At 47.4% G+C, this 16,339-nt stretch overlaps 1 protein-coding gene and 1 long non-coding RNA gene across 2 annotated transcripts in view; one reads left to right on the top strand and one right to left on the bottom strand.

The window, feature by feature from the left end:
* Positions 1 to 738: 738 nt before the first annotated feature.
* Positions 739 to 16,339, bottom strand: part of CDH20 (cadherin 20) — a 65,469-nt gene continuing 49,868 nt past the window's right edge. Inside the window, exons 10-12 of the mRNA XM_081563032.1 lie at positions 12,413 to 12,530; positions 6,890 to 7,141; positions 739 to 2,330 (exon numbers count right to left, since the gene is read on the bottom strand). Of these exons, the coding sequence (XP_081419158.1) occupies positions 1,825 to 2,330; positions 6,890 to 7,141; positions 12,413 to 12,530 (876 nt within the window). The 3' untranslated portion in view covers positions 739 to 1,824. The remainder of the gene's footprint in view (positions 2,331 to 6,889; positions 7,142 to 12,412; positions 12,531 to 16,339) is intronic.
* On the top strand, positions 1,878 to 15,380 carry LOC145534782 (uncharacterized). The gene is made up of 4 exons (XR_014074989.1): positions 1,878 to 2,351; positions 13,748 to 13,849; positions 14,509 to 14,580; positions 14,793 to 15,380. It is a non-coding gene; the product is annotated as an uncharacterized LOC145534782 (long non-coding RNA).

Raw genomic sequence — 16,339 nt, 5'->3', positions numbered from 1 at the left:
GCCATAAGTAGATAGATTAAAAATGCAGATTTCCCTAGATCTACTGAAAGAGAAACTGTGGGAAAAGACCCAGCAAGCTACAGTTTAACAAGTGATCATGTTCCAAATGACCCTGACATACATCAAAAGTTGAGAATGTAGAACTAAGACACTCAGAAAACTATTTTCATTCACAATTTGTTCCCAATGGTGAGGATAATTGTGTAAAATATCCTTGAATAATAGGATGTCAAAGAAAGAGATCCCTTTCATCATGAACCCATTAAGCACTTACTATGTACCCCCTGTTAGGAAACATATATGAATATGGCTTCAGCCTTCTTTGAGCCCATCCAGTATCAGCAAGATGTACATATTTGTTATGTATTTTTGGTAGATATTTGATTTGCCAACAAAATAGAGATGAAAATAGCATCTCTGGTGGTTACGTGCAATACCCTCTCAGGAGATGAAAAAACACGGGCTAAACTCAGTACTGTGTTGCTGCTGTTATCAAACCATCCTTTGATCTTTTAAGAGATGGGGAAATGGAAAAGACCATTCATGAAAATCCTAACAGGGTCACAGTTTAAACCATACATTCGTTTGATCAATGACCAAAACAGAACGCACAGCCTCATACTTTGGTGCTTTGGCCTTTGCCTTATGAATCAGCTCCAGCCGCAAGAACCTCAGACTAGGTCAGGATCACAAAACCATCTCTTACCTGCTCAGCAATTAAACAAATGTGCAACAGACTTTCCCTTCTATTTAACTTTTATTAAAAGAAGTGCTAAAGGTACTGAGATACAGTACATATTTATTACCAAAATTATTAACAAATATACAAAACTTATACATGTAATTTTCTTACATCCATTCACTCTCTATAATACTGATTTGTGTTCAAGTAGGTTATCTACAGTATGTAAACATCCCTTGGATTGACCTCACACAGATTAGGAAAGCCCGCTAACCCATGCTTTTATCAGATACTTCTTTTTATTTGGCTTTCGTTTTGTAGCATCTAATCGTCACATTTGGCACATGGAAGAGACGTCTACAGTGCAAACGAGGCAGAGTTTCTGGTTTCCTTCCCAGCAGTTTTGTGGGGCACAGTTAAAGAGCTGAGGGAACAAGAGCGGTCTAGCTCGATGGAGGTGGATTGGCTGTGATGCCAACAACTCTTGGTTCAGCCATTCAACTTGAGCTTAAAGTCAATGCCTCTTCCTTCTCCCACCCCCCATCCCCCCCATGCAATGCCAACTAGGCCTTAACCTGGTCTTAAAAGGATGGAAAGAGATTCCATCCAGCCCAGAACAAGTGAGGTTAATCTCACCGAGGAATCACTTTCAGTGTTCTTTTGTGTGGGTTGGTTTGTGCAGTGTGATGTGCCCGCCAAATCCTTAAATGGAGAGAATATAACATAATTTTTTTAAAAAAGCCCCCAAACAGATAGGAGATTAGAATAGTTCCCAACGGCCATCTCTGCACTGAAAAGCTCAGCCTCTCTGAGGTGGCAATGAAGACAAACGCCTTCGTGAATGGCGGAGACAAGCCAAGCCCGCCATACGAAACCTCAGACTCCACACCTTGGGATACAGGATCACAAATAATTAAAAATAAAATAAAATAAAGGTCGTTGGCGGCTCTGCCCCCCTCTTCCTGTGTTTCCTTTTGAGGATGTAGCTTAACCTCACCGAGTAAAGCTGATCCAGAGAGAGCTCCGCAAGCCCTCGGCCGCGCTCGCCTGCACGCCTCCGCTCCCGTGGGCCGGGAGCCTCTTCCGCGAAGCAGCCGCCCCGAACGGCCAATTTTGGCCGCGCGCCCGCCTCCCGGCTTCCGTCACCACAGGGGCGTGGGCCCCTCCGACGCCCCGTAGAGCTCCGCCAGCTTCCGGAAGCGGGGCCCCCAGTCCGTGAGGAAGTCGAAGCTCTGCTCCGAGTCCGACGTGGCCGACTGCAGGGAGCTGAGCGAGCCGGCGACCGAGCCGTCGCCCTCGAACATGTAGGTCTGCAGGGAGTCGAAGGGCGGGGCCCACAGGTCCATGTCGGCCTCGTAGAGCTTGGCCAGCACGTAGCTGTGCACGGTGCTGCTGACGGCGCACGTCTGAGGCACGTAGCGTGAGAGGCTCTCGATCTCGGGCAGCATGTCCTGCCGCGTCTTGGGCGCGCCAGCCGCCTGCGCCTCGCGGGGGTTCCACATGGCCGCGATGTCGAAGGCCTCGGTGTCCTCCTCGCCGCCACCCTCGTCGTCGTAGCGCACGATGTTCTCGTGGATGTTCTCCTCGTCGTCGAGGATGTAGGGCTGCTTCCGGTGCTTCCGCAGGGACAGGATGAGCAGCACCAGCACTGCGGACACACAAGGCCGGGGTAGGTGGGAGAGCCGGGGCCTGGGCCCTCGGGGGGGAGGGGGAGGCTCGGGAGGGGAGGCTGGGGGGGAGGCTGGGGGGAGAGGGGAGCCGGGGGGAGGGGGAGGCTCGGGGGGGAGGGGAGGTTCGGGGGGAGGGGGAGGCTCGGGGGGGGGAGGCTCGGGAGGGGTGGGGGAGGCTCGGGAGGGGGGGCGAGGCGGGGTTTGGGTGTCACCTCACGGGCACCCTGGTCTCACTCTGCCTGCCGCGTCCGGCGGAGCGCTTGCGGGCAGCAGAACGCTACGTGATATGTAACTCCCGGTGGTTCACGTAGACGTGAAAGTGATAGTCACTCAATCACGTGCGACTCTTGCGACCCCATGGGCTATAGCCCGCCAGGCCCCTTTGTCCATGGGATTCTCCAGGCAAGGATACTGGAGTGGGGTGCCATTCCCTTCTCCAGGGGATCTTCCCCACCCAGGGATTGAACCTGAGTCTCCTGCATTGGCAGGTGGGTTCTTTACCACCAGCACCCCCTGGTCTCTGCCTTACTTTATCGCAATGAAATGCGTGAGGGTGTCTACATCCAACCACCCAAGTGTAATGCCTTATTAACCAACCACAAAGCCCAGTGGCCCACCATCGAGTATATGCTTAAGGATTAGGTGATGTCTTCTGTCTAGGTAAGGACGCATACATATTTCTCTTATTGCAATGTGAAAATCTTACTCTGTAGGTGAAATCCTGCTTTTTTTTTTTTAACATTGGTGTCTCTATAGGATTCTACTCTAAATACACTGTTAACCCTAGAGCAACATGGATTTGAACTACTGGAGTCCACTTCGATGTGTATTATTTTTTTTTTTTTCCCATAAGTACATAGTACAGTATTTGGGCTTGGTTGCCGCACATGCTGAAAGGTGGATACTGTGGGCCAACGGTTAGGGCATGCACCACTACGGGGCAGGTCTGCACCCCCTAACCCCACCCCACCGTTGTCCAAGGGTCAGCAGCAAGCATATATTAATGCAAATGCATATAGACACATATGCTAAATATGAGCCAAAGTCTTTGTCTTTTCATGTTTTCTCCAAAAAATAAGAGCGCATAAATGACTGCCATTGTCCAGTTAACTCAGATTCCTCAGAAAACCCTTCTTTAGAGAGATGGTTATGACTTTCCGGATCTAAGGATGTTCATGGAAGAGAGGGAGTGAGCAGTGACATTTTATATAGTTCATCATGTTATCAAAAAAGCACCACACTGTTAGATGTGCCCTTGCAGGTTTGGATAAAATTTTATCCCAACAAATGTTTTTTTTTTTTTTTTCCAGGATATGTGTTCAGTGGGGTTTAAAGGAGAGAGAGAGATAAGCCCATTGAATGGTTTATCTCTGTGACTGAAAATGTTTTCCAGGAAGTGTCTTGGGGTTTTGGCTGTAGAACCGCTATTGATTTTTTTTTTTTCCTGGTGTGCTTTGTTACAGCTGGTGAACAGTGACAGCTTGACAACACTGCACAATAAGACCCCAGTTTATCCAAGGGAGGGAAATGGAGTACAGTCATATTCCCATTAACATTATCGACTAACTTAAAGAAATCACAGTAATGGTTTTTAAAACCTGAATGTGGAATGTGAGTTGCAATTAATGTTAATACATGATGTTTCTCTGTATAGCTTGGGTGACAAAATGCACACACAGAAAACAGTTATAAACTCTTGTATGTTATCTTTGTGTGAAAAAATATAACCCAGCCTACAGAACTGTGGGATTTTGGAGAAATGGGCTTAATAGGACTTTACGGAAGTGGTGGCTTGAAGTGGGCTGTGGTGGTTGAGGTGTGATTTGGATGGATGGATGCAGGTTGGAGCAATGGGACTGTAAGTGAACTTGCTGCGTTTGTGGGATTCAGTGAGCAGTTCCTAAACTGCAGTATTTGGGGGAATTATCTGAAGCAAAGGGTAAACAAAGTTGAATATGACATGATTTCTTTTTTTATAAGCTTGCGATCTAAGGAGATGATAGACGTTAATGATAATGTCAATCAGGCAGTGATAAGGACTGTCATAGAGCTACAGGAGCTTCACAGAGAAGCAGCAGGACCGGTTCATTCTCCTGGCGCACTGGGAAAACCCCCACACCAGGGACACTGGAGGGATAGTTGTGGGATTTCAGAAAATGCTGGGAAGCAAACTTAGAAAAGTCTCTTAGTACCAGAATTCTTGCCAGTATAAATTTCCAGTAGAGAATTAGGGACTTTATAGAGCTCTTAAAAAAATAAAGATTGCTGCATGTCTTATTTTTTAGGTAATCTGATTTAAATGGCTCAGAAGGTAAAGAATGCACCTGCAATGCAGGAGACCTGGGTTCGATCCCTGGTTCAGGAAGATCCCCTGGAGTCGAGAATGGCAGCCCACTCCAGAATTCTTGCCTGGAGAATCCCATGGACAGAGAAGCTTGGCAGACTACACGCCATGGAGTCACAGAAAGTCAGACAGGACTAAAAATCAAATTTTGGGGAAACTGCCCCTATTCAGCTGAAAGGCTTCCCTGGTAGAAGAGATTGGTTTTAGGGATGTTTATTATTTAGGATCTATGGGCTCAATGCATAGGGCCTATGAGATTTTCTAGGAGCTAGATACATGTTTGAGACATGAAAAATAATAGTCAAAATTAACATGTTTATATACGTGTCCACAAAATGTATTTTTTTAACAAATCAACTGCATTTTAGTCTTACTCAGTTTTATGAATTATATTTAATGTGAAATGTGCACTTTTAGAAAAAAGTGCCTAAGAGTATAGCGATTTTAGGACAGCTTTGCTCAGTTTAGGTACTGAAAATTGTCTGTTTATTACATACAATTCAAAAGACAAGACATAATGCATTTGGGAGCCACAAAATAAATTGCCCCTTGCATACCACTTCTAACCTAGGTGCCTCTTTGTGCCAGTCTCTAAATCAGTGTCTCTGTAATGGTGGTTCCTTCTACTCTTTGTGGGCTAGAGTGAATTTATAATGTAGACATTTTCCAAAGATGAAAGGAAGGACAGCAAGACTGGAATTTTCCCCTGGCAGCAGGTTTCTGCAGGGCCTCTTGCAAGTTATGCTGTTATGCACTCAAGGACTCCAGTGCCACCTTCTGGACACTCAGGGAATTGCAGGAGGGTTTTATTTGTTAATGTAGAAAGGGACCAGAAACCTAAAGGTTCTCTCTGATCCAGGGATTCAAGGACTTAGAAAGGTAACTTCTTTATCCTGTTATCTCCATTCACGTAGCACTGAGCTGAGACAACAAAACTGAACCACATGTTGTACTTTAAAATGTTTTTTGAGAAGCATATTCAACAGACCTACTAGAAATGCAGTCAAGCACTGACATTTTAGTCAGACCTTTCTTTGGTCTGACTCAGTCTCTTGGTGTGGAGGTAAACTTAAGACCAGGGCTTAAATTCTAATTTAAATCCCCAGTGCTTTACTCTTTTCCCTCATAGAATGCTAGGATTTCTTCCAAATTGAATAATAATATTGTTTAGTAAGTCTGCTTTTCTCTAACCAAAATATGTATGCTATGAATTAACTCAATCGGAAGAGGTGGGAGCTATGTACAGATATTTTCTTGGTGTCAGGAATTGGTTTAGGCATTTTATTGTTTGCTTTGGAGTGTGGATGTTGAGAATGATAGCGTGAATGGCCTTAGGTACAAGGGAGCTGGGCGGCTGCTTTGTAGGCAGTGTGCCTTTAGAGAGGAAGACCCCCGTCCCGGTAGTGCCCTGCCGTTGACCTGTCAGCACATCTTTCTGTTGCACCAGCAGAGGCCACCGGCCCTGGGTCACGTGCTAACGCCCCCGCAGCTGATCCTCCCAGCTGCCCGTGTGGTTCAGTCTCACTTCTTTCAGATCTCTGCTCAGAGGCTCTCTTACCAGCGAGGTCTTCCCTGACTGCCCCACTTAAAGTGACGCCCAGCTCTGCCTCCTCCTCTCTCGGGACTCTGTGTCCCTCCCTCCTTCTCTGTGACACTTACCACCTCTGGGAGCTGGGGATGAACATTCGGGAGAAGGGTCGTACTGCTCAGGTGCAGGGATGTGCAGAGTGGCGCCTGCCTGCTTTTCAGTCCTGGCTCTGCCCCTGAGGTTTGGCTTGGGCCTGTCACTGCCTGTCTGGGATTTATAATAGCTGTTCCATATCTAAGAGGAGGGCGTTAGGAGAGGTGATCATCACATCCTGTCCAGAATTACCACGTAGGTTCTGTGATGTCAGAATGACTTGCTTTGTTTTGAAGTAAGCTCTGTGAAGGCTGGGACGTTTCTGTCTTACTAATCCCAGCGCCTAGAATGGCAGCCTGGCTCTAATAAATGCTTGATGAACGTGTGCTTTGATCTAAAGGAAGGGACAGTCTTCCCTCTCTTTCCTTTTTCCCAGCGTTGCTCCGCCACCCTTGCAATTATCAGCCCGGTGTGGAAAACCAGTCCTGGCCGGCTGAGTTAGGGTGCTGACGGGATGCTGTCATGGCAGCACCTGCAGGGCCCCCCAGCGTGGAGGGGAGCCGCTCACTCACCCAGCAGGACGAGGACGCAGGCCAGGATGGCGATGAGCGCGCCGCGGCTGAGGCTCACTGGGAGCATGTGGGCCTCGGGGCTGCAGGACCGCACGTGGCCCTCATCGTCACAGCCGCACACCTGGATGGTCAGCGTGCCCGTGCTGCTCAGCACCGGCTGCCCGCCGTCCGAGATCAGGATGGGCAGGTAAAAGACACTCTGCTCCTGCTGCCGGAAGCCGGACCTCCTGGTTAGAATCCGGGCAGTGTTATCTGGAGGGGACAGGGATTCCAGGATCGGAAAGGGAGGAGGGAAAAGGAGAAGGGAATGGAAAGCAAGAACCAGGGAGAGAGTTAATTTTGGGGGTTGGGGAAAGCAGGGGGCAGGCACCCGGTGGGGAAGGTGGGAGAAGGGACGGCATTCCCTGGAGGAGGTCTGCCACGGCCGCTCAGACTTGTCAGGATCAGCAGTTGGGTTCAGAAACCAAGATTTTTGCTTGCTTCTAGACAAAACCCTGAGGCCTAGGAGAGAAACCCTTTTTGAGAGTCTGTCTTCCCCTTTGTGACATAAAGTGCCCAGGGCGAACTGTCAGGCTTCAGATCTAACAGAAATGTCCCTGGGAAAGCTCGACAGAAATGAGCAATCACTGGCAACTTGTGGTCCCTGTTTGTTCTCACTCAGCAGCTTTCCAAGGCCCCCGCTGCTGCTTTTGTGCCTCCAGGAAAAGAATGCGGAGGAGCCCACGAGGCTCTGGCAGATTGCTGCTTTTTGCCACTAAGGCTGAAATTCATGTCTTTGGCTATTTTCTTTTATGCCTTTGAAATGCAGTCACCAGTTCCGGTGCTTTCTGATGAACTTGCTCCTTTAGCAGAAGCTTATTTGAAATCCCCTAATCATATGACACACCCTGTTATTTCCCAGTACTTGGTGGTCTGAGTTTAAGCAATTCATATGAATTTGGTGAAAATTCAATACTGGTTTTTCCCTCCAGTTTTAAAGAGGATTAGCCAACTTGTTTGGTATGTTTTTACAAAGCTGGTGTGTGTGTGTGTGTGTATTTATATTTGCTTAATGTAATGTTTTTAGGATCTTTTAGTTTTGAATCTATGTTCTCAAGTTTTCTTGAGTCGGTTTTTGCAAAGCTGGGATCTTTTTCAGCAGAGGAAAAGTTTAAGATGTGGAAGGACATAAAAGCAGTGACTCTTCAAAGCCGACATCAGCAACACGGAAGGTTCTCTGGATGCGTTTCACATTCCACAGGGAGGAGTCTAGAACGTCACAAAAAATTCTGAGAGCCTAATCAAAGGGAACGTTATGAATATCAGTATCAATATTTCTTACATAATAAAGGGTTATACTTTTCTATGCTCTTGACTTTGGATATTTGTATATGATTCACTTTTGTTGATGGGAATGAGCAGAGGTGATCCGTGTCACTCCGGGCAGCAGCGTGTGCCAGCTGGTGTGATTCTGGCGCTCTTGCCTCGGCATGGTGTGTGAGATCACTTTAGAGATGGACAGCCAGGCAGCCTGCGCCACCTGCACGTGGACAGCCGTCCTGCATCTCCAGACCCACGGTCGGCTTTGTGTGAGCAAGAGGTTAACCTCAGTTGCGTTAAGCCACTGAGATTTTGGTGTCTTTTGTTTCCACAGCGTAGCCAGCCTATTCTGAGTAACACGTTATTCCTTCATTAATTTTCCCCCTCTTCCTCCCCCTATTTTTCACGAGCGCAGTTGTTTCTTGAGCGCTCATGTGCACGGTAGTTAGACTTCACGTGCAGCAGCTCGTTTCCTCTTCAGCACCCCTTGGTGACATGGTGGTGGTCTCACCCTGTCACGCTGAGAGAGTCAAGGCCTGGGGCGAGCATGCAATGGGGTCCAAGTCACTGACTGACCAACAGAGCTGGGATTGCAACTGGGGTCTCTGACTCCAAATACATACTCCTTCTGTTGTGTTATGTGACCACGTAGTTTTGTAACAATGTTGAAAATTATTCAGCTAATTGAAATCTCTTCCTGCTTTTTACAGGCCTTTCTTCTCTCATTTCCTTCTCAGTGGAAAAAGAGAGCAGTTGGTTGCCAACCTGAAGATTATACTTGTATTTCCACCTGCCATGCAATCTGCCTAATCTCTGTTTTGTAAATGTAATAGCTAAGAGCTATTAATTTTGCTTCATAGTTTTAATGTTTTTTCAGAAATCAGATTTTTCTCAAACAGAAATCTTTTTCATTTTCATCAAGGGCAGCGTGTCAGATTTTTAGAAAGCTGGAGAAGAGCTGAATTTCTTATCAGTGTTACATCATGTCTCCCATGCATTATGTATTTCTTGATCTCAGAATTATTTGAAATTAAAGAAAAAAAGGTCAGTATCACGTTGCTGAGACTGGTCCTAGCATGTAGTAGCAGATTTTCTGTTAAATATTATAACTGGAACTTGAATAACCCATTTGGAAATAGTATTTGTTTCCACAGCAACACAAAACTGTGTGTGTGTGTGTGTGGCTAAAACAGGAGGCCCCAACTTCCAGTCCCAGTCTTAATGCGCACTCACTCTGCTCTTGGGCTGCTTACTTTCTTCCCTCATCTGTCAAATGAGACATGCCAGTCAGAGGTGTTAGTTCAGTTCAGTTCAGTCACTCAGTCGTGTCCGACTCTTTGCAACCCCATGAATCGCAACACGCCAGGCCTCCCTGTCCATCACCAACTCCCGGAGTCTACCCAAACCCATGTCCATCGAGTCAGTGATGCCATCCAACCATGTCATCCTCTGTCGTCCCCTTCTCCTCCTGCCCCCAATCCTTCCCAGCATTAGGGCCTTTTCCAGTGAGTCAGCTCTTCGCATGAGGTGGCCAAAGTATTGGAGTTTCAGCTTCAACATCAGTCCTTCCAATGAATACCCAGGACTGATCTGCTTTAGGATGGACTGGGTGGAACTCCTTGCAGTCCAAGGGACTCTCAAGAGTCTTCTCCAACCCCACAGTTTAAAAGCATCAATTCTTCGGTGCTCAGCCCTCTTCACCGTCCACCTCTCACATCCATACATGACCACTGGAAAAACCATAGCCTTGACTAGACGGACCTTTGTTGGCAAAGTAATGTCTCTGCTTTTAAATATGCTATCTAGGTTGGTTATAACCTTCCTTCCAAGGAGTAAGAGTCTTTTAATTTCATGGCTGCAATCACCATCAGCAGTGATCCTGGAGCCCCCCAAAATAAAGTCTGACACTGTTTCCACTGTTTCCCCATCTATTTCCCATGAAGTGATGGGACCAGATGCATGATCTTAGTTTTCTGAATGTTGAGCTTTAAGCCAACTTTTTCACTCCTCTTTCACTTTCATCAAGAGGCTCTTTAGTTCTTCTTCACTTTCTGCCATAAGGGTGGTGTCATCCGCATATCTGAGGTTATTGATATTTCTTCCGGCAATCTTGATTCCAGCTTGTGTTTCTTCCAGCCCAGCGTTTCTCATGATGTACTCTGCATATAAGTTAAATAAGCAGGGTGACAATATACAGCCTTGACGTACTCCTTTTCCTATTTGGAACCAGTCTGTTGTTAGTAACTTCCTTCAAACCTCATAGAATTATCGTGAATATCAAATAAAGCAAAGTATGGGAAGATGTGGGTAGAACTATGAAGCAAACGCAGAATCCTTTTCACAATGCTTTGGGGATTTAAAAAAGTAAGAAAGGCTTTACTTGAGATAGTGCACTGTTGTGTTCATAAGTGAAAATAGTGTTTCAGGCATGGGAATTGGAGGGTTTGACAGTAGATCCGCCATATCAGATATTGGTCAATTTTTTAATGAGCCTCGGTAAAGGATACTCAAGGGATAGATTGTTATGAGGAGATTAAGAGCTTATTCTCTCTGCTGAAGATGTGCTGACTTCTGTTTTAGAAAACCTTCCAAGAGATGAATCATTTCTTCTTACAGTCAGCATGTTCCAGTGGCCCGTCTTTTTGTGACATTGACTCCATGAATTGGTGTCCAGAGTCACAGTTAAGAAGATCGCAGCGTTTTGCAATTGCTGCATATTGTTTGTGTATTGACCTTACGAATACCAGCGAAGGCACAGGGACACTTAGGAACACGAAGAAACAGCATAATGGGTTGTTTTTCCCCCAGAGTTTCTACCATAAATCCTATCCTGAAGGGGCCAAGTGACCTTTTACGGGTTCCAGAAGAAGTAGGTTTCCCTAGTGGCTCAGACGGTAAAGAGTCTGCCTGCAATGTGGGAGACAGGTTCGATCCCTGGGTCAGGAAGATTCCTCTGGAGAAGGAGATGGTAACCCACTCCAGTATTCTTGCCTGGGAAATCCCATGACAGAGGAGCCTGGTGGGCTCCTGGGGTCACAAAGAGTCAGACACAACTAAGCAACTAACACAAAAGAAGTAGATAAATGAATAATTCAAAATTTGACCCAGCGAAGATATCAGGATATTTAATTATACTGTGCTTCCTTTCAGAATTACCACAATGGTTTGATAATTTTTTTTATGCAGAAGTTTAAAAAGATGACTTGGAAGAATGCTTTCCATTTAGAATAAAACAGGTTTGATATCCCCAGGTTTCAATAGCAGAGCGTCATGTGGGATGGAATTAATGCTTGGACGTTTGAGGCCATGACTAGGCACGCCTAGATCATGTTCCTTTGTTACCCTTTGTTTAGATGGTTTAGCATTGACAGCACTTTAGATTGGAATAGAAATGAGGCCGCACAGCTCAGAGAAATGATGCCCTTCCTCCCCAAGGTCAGACTGGTTGGTAGCAGACCTAGCAACAGAAGGGGTTCACTCGACAGATTTAAGTTATTTTTTCACTTGCTCTGACCTTTCCCTGAAAAATCCTCTGGCCAGAGTACAAAAGCCACTCCTTTTCCCATCTGTGCCCAGTGAAGAGTGTGCTTGGTCTATCAGCTCCGTAGCTATCTGAATGCTTTTTGGAGTAGAGGGGTGTCGAATTCTATTCCAGCAGAGATGTAGTGGGAAGCACTTTCTGGAATAGGGAACCCCACCTGACTGTTCTTTCTGAATCACTCCAAAGTAATGGAGGTTTTGGTGCCAGAACTACTCACTGTTTCTGAATCTGCCCTTTGTTTCTCTGTTACTTAGCCTTTGTCTCCCTTTTGTTCTGGGAGCTTTTCTCTGTTTCCCCCTTTGATCCTTGCTTAGAAGGGTCCCCTCAGGTTTTTCTGTCTAGGCTGCTTCTGTCTCTCTGCTCAAATTCTTCTCATGGTTAAAGAGCATACAAACAAGGCTGCTCGGTGGGGATGAAGGCTCGTAGCCTGTGTGCCTCCATCGATCTGGCCCAGAGCCAGTGCGCAAACGTGTGAACTGACTGAGTAAAAGTTTCAGAATTAGAGGACGTTCTTTGTCTTTGATGTTCTGAAACAAAACTTTAAAAGGATCATACAGATGAGCATTAATGTCTTCCGTGCTATTAACGTTAAAGAGGCGGTGACCTCCGACACTGTTTGCATGGTACACAACCCACGGTGTCCAGCCCATGCTGTGGAGAAGCATCAGTAGCCAACGGATTACCTTGGTTGTCCCTTACAGTGAAATTGGGGTTGTTAGCGGCCTCAGGAGCCAGGCTGTAGTAGAAGTGCTGGCCATTGCGTGGGTCGTCTTGGTCCACAGCGCTCACGGTCTGGATCAGCTGAGGGAGGGACGTGAAACAGGCAAGTCAGAGTCAAAAGCTTCCAGGGAAGATGAGACCCCAGGTTACGTTACCTAATGACATCCTGAAACTTTCCTCGCCGTCTCTGTGCCATCACACAGCCCAGACGGGTTTGTTTTATTGGTGGGGCTTCCCAGGTGGCTCAGTGGCAAAGAATCCAGCCAACGGGGAGACTCAGGAGAGGCAGGTTTGATCCCTGGGTTGGGAAGATCCCCTGGAGAAGGAAACAGCAATCCACTCCAGTATTGCCTGGGAAATCCCGTGGACAGAGGAGGCTGATGGGGTACAGTCCATGGAGTCACAGCCTCAGACACGACCAAGCTACTGAGCATGCACACGGGTGTTAGCAGGCCCAGGGCAGATGTCCCCTAAACGCTTTGGGCGTTAGGTGTGGAAATCACCCACTGTGCTCACTCCTCGTCTGGCCCTCGTCAGGCAGTCAGAACAAGACTGAGTGAGAGGACTCGGGGCTGCCACCGTTCCCTGCTGGTGTCCGGATGTTTTGTCCTCTCGCCTCACCTTCTTAGCCTCACCTTTGGGCTCATATTTCACTGTCAGATTGCTGTCTTTGAGAGTGAAAGTGAACGAGTTAGTCGCTTAGTCATGTTGGATTCTTTGCAACCCCATGGACTAGATAACTTGCCAGGCTCCCCTGTCCATGGAATTCTCCAGGCAAGAATGCTGGAGTGGGTAGCCATTCCCTTCTCCAGAGGATCTTCCCAACTCAGGGATTGAACCTGGGTCTCCTGCGTTGGCAGGTGGATTCTTTACCATCTGAGCCACCGGGACAGCTTTGAGAGGCCTCTATTTAAAAATGACCAATACCTAGTGGGCAGTAAACAGACATTTCATCGATTCTTTCAAGTTAGTGGAAAACAGATGTGAGAGAATGGGTCGCAGAGCACTCTGTTGGCAGGAAGGGGAGCTAGAGAGAGTATAGAACACAAGGCCCCCCAGGGTAGGGTATACAGCACAGACAGGAAGCGGAGCAGAGCTTGGGGCCGAGGAGAGCAAGAGGTGGCATGGCTTCTTGAGCTCTCTGGCCAAAATTTTGCCTTTTCCACCTGCTCTTCAAAGTGCTAAGTTGCTCTGAAGGTTATGATGAGCGTACACAGTTGAGATGCTGGCAGACTAGGGGGACATAGAAAAGGTGTTGAAGGGGTGGTCTCCTCCCTGTGTGTTTGCTCTCCCACCAGCCAACAGCACAGACCGCCCACCCCTCTCGGGCCTGGCTCTAGACACGACACTCCTGCTGTCAGAAGCTGGCTATTAACAGGATAGAAGATGGAACATTAAAGGTCAGCTGCGGGGCTGAGGTGGGCTTGCTTAGTCTCTTTCTTCATCTGTAAATGGAGGGAGGTACAGCTACCCTCACAGTGTCCCAAAGAGGGAGTAACTGAAGGGGAAGCTTCCAGCAAGGGGCCCGCTGTAAACACAGTGTTGCTCCAGCCCCCGTCAGGGGAGGACTTGATGACTTCACCTGTCAGTGTCTCTGGGGATGGCCTCGGTTGGTGAGACCCACCTCCCCACAGTGTCCACGTCCTTCCATGTCCAGTGACTGATAGGGTGGTATAAAGGCCTGGCCATCCCATCTCAACTCAGGAAAGCCCTAGTTCTCGGCGTCAGTGGAGTCATCCACGGCCGTCAGTGGGTCTGCACCACTGCTAGACGTCTCCTGTCCAGCCCTGCAGGAGTTCTTCCCTTGCACAGGAGTTGGTCCCAAGGGCAGTGCTTACTCATCACTAAACACCTCAGCCCAGAACTCCTGCTCAGCTCATGCCTCCTGGTGAACCCAGCTGGCACTGGGCTCTTGAGTCTGACGGTTGGGAGGATGGGATTGCAGTCCTGGAGAGGGGTCAGGAGAGCCCTGGAGAGGACTGTGGCGCAGCAGCCCAGCCTGGGGCCCCTGCTGCTCCCCCTCAAGGATCACCCCACTGCCCCATCCCCTCTGAGGCAGATCCTGTACCCTCTATCGTGTTCGTGCAGTCAGATGTGTGAAGACACGCTTCTTCGTGAATGATGTAAACAGGTGAGTATGTATAATTTGGCAAATAGTCGTTTCAGAACATCTGACCTGGGAAGTCGTACACATGTATGGTGGAGACCTGGGGCATGTGACTGGTTGGTTACAGGGCTCTCAAGAACGTGAGTGAAGACATGGGTTCGGAGTGCCTGGGCCTGCTCTGCCCGGCCTCCCCTCTCCCGGGCCTCCCCTCTCCTGGGCCTCCCCTCTTCTGGCAGGTCCGGGTCCACCCTCGGCCCACTTCCCGTTCCAGAGTCTGCTCGGCAGGCCTCATGCCACCCTCAGCCTGCACCATGGACGTCCTTGGATTTCTCTCTGGCCTTCTTGGCTGAGGAAAGCGCACGTCCCTGCCCGGCACATGCAGGGCTGATGACGGTATCCGGCAAATCTCACACACGGACGCCTGAGTCTTCATAAGCAAGACGTACCTACTGGGCTGTGTGCTTCTGAAAATTTTCAAAACGTGTCCCAGAGCCAAAATCAAAGGGTAGGATTTACGTTTCTTGGGCTAAAGATGATGAACATGACAGACTACGATAGACCTGTGGCTCAACCTGAACCTGAAGTCGCACATTAAAGTTCATGTGCTTCAGAGGGCTGTATAACAGACCAGTAGAAGATAGATACGGAAATGTAGACAAGGGAGAGGGGTTTGTGCTGCGAAAACAGGAGCGGTGACGACATGCTGTTAACCTGCCGTTCATTTCCAGCAGGATGGAAATGCTCTGTGGGGGTGTGAGGGGGTTTAATGTACTGTGTTCCTGTTACTGTGTATATTACAGATTAAAAATCAGCTTCTTGTCATATTGAATATCAAGTATTATGTTTGTCATATTAGTAATAATCCCATATAAAACAAAAGTTTTTATGTTGTATTTCTACAATATATAAGTAACATTACAATATAAAAATTATTAAAATGAAGGCCCAAGTCTCCTCACTCAAATCTCAGCTACCTTAGGACAGTAACTATTGCTGTTTTTCTGTCCTGCCTACTAATTTTTGTTCACATGCAGATACAACTTTATATTCCTTCAAGCATGTGAATGTAGTTTCTCTGCCTCCTTTCTTTACATATATAATAACATGGATCATTTCTTATGCTGGAAAGTGTTAATTGTAACTTTTATTTTAGCTGTATTATATTATAGCTGTATAATATTTCAAGTTTCTCTAGACTAGAAATGCAATAGATATGAAAGTAGATTTATCTTAGACTTGTTGAAAAAAGTATAGGCGTGCTATAGACCATTGCACTGGGTTTCAGGAATGAATGGATGAGATAACTTAGATGAGAATGACTACAGGACACATTTCCCCACTCCCCCACCCGGGACAAGGAAGTCACTTTTTCTCTGAGTGGAAAGAACAGTAAAGATGGATTGAGGCAATCGTTGCTGAGTTCAGGAAGCAGTGTAAGTTTTGGTTGCATAGACAGAGTCTCTCTGTGCAGCGAGATGTTGAGGAGAGGGAGAGAGCAATGGAAGCAGAAATTGCTTTATAGTCGGGAAACCTGAATTACCGAACCACGAGTGCTGGCCATCTGCACCCAGCCCCTGGACCAGAATCCTCAGGGTCACGAAATCAGCTCAGGGGAAGTAAGGGAGGACTGTGAGGGCATCTGTTGGGTCAGAGGTAGAGAGGACAGAGTCTTACAAAAGTAGGACAGAAGAGAGAGGGCACATGGTCTGAGGTGTGGCAGGTTGGGCATGCTGTGGGCACCAGCCTAACGTGTGTTAATCACATGGCCATTCCAGGCACGGTT

Source organism: Giraffa tippelskirchi, chromosome 14 (genome assembly GCF_054371585.1).
Source record: "Giraffa tippelskirchi isolate mGirTip1 chromosome 14, T2T-mGirTip1v1.2.pri, whole genome shotgun sequence".
Classification (NCBI taxonomy): Eukaryota; Metazoa; Chordata; class Mammalia; order Artiodactyla; family Giraffidae; genus Giraffa; species Giraffa tippelskirchi.
The sequence above is the reverse complement of the archived record's forward strand: the minus strand, read 5'-3'. Positions and strand labels throughout refer to the sequence as shown.